Consider the following 2,885-nt stretch of genomic DNA (forward strand, 5'->3'; position numbering starts at 1 on the left):
AAAAAAAAAAAAAGTAGGTTATTTTAGAATTTTACGATTTTATTTTAATTTTAGTTAAACTTTTAGTAATTTTGTTGTCTCTTTTTAATTAAAAAAAAAATGCTTATATAGTTTTTATATTTTTTATTAGTGATTTTTATTGCAGCTTTATTTATTTTAGCACATCAAGTCAAACTAAATTAAAATTAGACATATATTTTATTTCAGTTAAAGTTAATTTTATTTCAAGTAAAGATTTTTTTTTATGGTTTTAGTTTTTGTTAACTATAATAATCCTGGTGTAAATTTTAACATCTCCTTGACTCATTTATTTTATTGTATTAAAAATACAAAACATTTAATCTCATTTTAATATTCATTATTTCTGAGATGATAACTGGATGCCACATGCTGAATCAAACATGCAATGTTGTAGGTTTAATATAGCATAATACTGTTTAAACGTTTATTCAGAATACAGTAAGAGATTTATTGCATGCCAAATGCAGCGGCTCTAAAAAGGTTTTGCATTGTATCACATTTCAGAGATTTTGGAAGCACGGTCAAAAAATTTGTCAAAAAGGTAAAGTAAATGATTTGACTTGCAGTTCATTTGTCAGACTGAAAATGGAAGGTCAAGTCGTGCATAATGCATTGTGGGATACAGTATCTCATGCATACAGTATCCTTGTGCTCTGGCTGTATATTATGCCCAAAATGAGTATTTGGTGTTTGCAAACATGCATGCATAAAATTCTCATAATCATGCAGAGTAATCTGAACACGGCCAGCCATCATGATTTTAACGCAGAGCAGGTAGAGCAGGAGGACGCAGTGCAGTTACAGTAAATCATCTCTCATCGGAGAGTTTCTCAGAGCCAAACGCTTCCCATGATCCCGTGGGTGAGGGGTGAGTCAGTCCTGACAGGCTGCAGTGATTCATGCAGGGCAAGTGCATGCTGGGAGAACATGAAACCCACTGCGGGGTGGCGTGGTAGCTAACACATCACGCGTGTGCCTGTAATAACTAATAACTCCTGCCTTTCAGCTGAGGGGATTACTTGGGATGAAAATACTCGTTGCTCGTCTCCCCGGCTGATTTTAATCACTGTGCTCACTTTCATAGTAATTGTTTTATGGTTTAGTACAAAGATTGTGCCAAGTCATTTCAGTTTCTGTAGTTTTAACTCGACATATTCCATGTTTTTTGGCTTATAATCATACAGTGAGATGACTGCTCCTGTTGCCATGGTGACCAGGGTTATTATAGTTAACTAAAACTGTAACAAAAAAAATTGTTACTTGAAGTAAACATTAACTGAAATAAAATAAAATTATATATACTGTATGTATATATATATATATATATATATATATAAAATGTTTTTAAAATATTGTTATATTTTTTATTATATTATGCTATACTATATGTTATGTTATATTATGTAATATTATTTTATATTATATTATTTATATTATTATTCTTTTTAAAATTATCTATTTGTGTTTAAGTATTACTTTGTTCTGATTTTTCTTCATTGCCAGGCTTTATTGTATGTAGCCTAATGAGTTTGGGTTTTGTTAATTGGGGAAATGATCCTGCACAATATTAATTTGTGCCGAATGGGACTGTTTTCTGCACACTTGTTATTCTTTGTAGAAAATTAATAATAAAAAACGTGCAAGAAAACATAAACACAAAACAGATTTATGTCTCATAGCACCGTAAAGGTCAGCTCTGCGGTCAGAAATAACCAAAGTGATGCTCAGACTTGAATTTCTGCATTCATCTTCATCTTTAATAATCACTCGCTTACCTTTGTGTTGAGCAGCGATCACGTCTTTACTCAGGGAGATTTTACCAATCACATCATCATGACTGCGGCATGAGAAACGATATGAGATGCTTGTTAATGTTCAGAAGATTTCCATATTAAACCACCAGCATGATCATCATCAACTCTACATTTACAGACATTATGAAACACAGATAAACAGATCTATCCTTAAACGAATCAAAGACGTGGTCATCACACCATCTGCGTGTTTGTGTGAGCAAATGTTCTGCTGCGTGAATGTGAATGTCTTCATTTACAAACACCGCATGAGTTCATCACATGACGCGAGTCTCCACAACACAAACACCAGCAGAAGACTAGCGGCTAACGGGAACCAGCGCTAACAAAACATTCTTATAACCATACTCAAATTTGATATACGTTCTCAGAAAACGTTTTTACAACAACATTCTCAAAATGTCCTTATGATGTTGTTTGTACTTGATGAACGTTCTAACAACAGTTTTGTAACCTTTAAATAACATTCTAGTCATGTTCATAGAATATTAAAAATAAACATTCAAAAAATGTTACATTTTGGGTTAAAATAAAAGTAATAGAACGTTTAAGAAACATTTTAGCAATCTTTAAATAACGCTATAATCACAACAAGAAACCTAGAAATTTTAACGTTATTAGAATATTAAAAATAAATGCTCAAGTAACGTCATATTTTGGGTGAAAATGAAATTAATTAGTGGAACGTTTAAGAAACATTTTTGTAACCTTTAAATAACGTTCTAATCATGACAAGAAAACTGGACATTTTACCATTCTTAGAATACTAAAAATAAATGTTCAAATAACGTTACATTTTGGGTGCAAATAAAGTTAGTACAATGTTGCACCAAAGAAAGTTTGGTAACACTTTATTTTAAGGTGTCCTTGTTACACGTTGCATGTGGGTCAAAGACGTTAAGATGTCCGCATCAAAAGAAATTTACAAAAGTGATTTTATGTCCATCGAAAGCACATTAAATGCAAGTAAAGTGTCTACATTTAAGGTTTCAAATACGTTTTTGTCATTCAGTGTAACACTTATAGTTATGTAAAAATTCAAACAACATG

The 2,885-nt window shown here is 31.7% G+C and overlaps 1 protein-coding gene across 1 annotated transcript in view; it reads right to left on the reverse strand.

Annotated features, from left to right (window-relative positions):
* rasal1 (RAS protein activator like 1) overlaps positions 1 to 2,885 on the reverse strand; it is a 31,389-nt gene that overhangs the window by 23,124 nt on the left and 5,380 nt on the right. Inside the window, 1 exon segment of the mRNA XM_016541191.1 lies at positions 1,797 to 1,858. Coding sequence (XP_016396677.1) covers positions 1,797 to 1,858 — 62 coding nt within the window.

The sequence above is a fragment of the Sinocyclocheilus rhinocerous genome, unplaced genomic scaffold, assembly GCF_001515625.1.
Source record: "Sinocyclocheilus rhinocerous isolate Xijiao unplaced genomic scaffold, SAMN03320098_v1.1 scaffold1992, whole genome shotgun sequence".
NCBI lineage: Eukaryota > Metazoa > Chordata > Actinopteri > Cypriniformes > Cyprinidae > Sinocyclocheilus > Sinocyclocheilus rhinocerous.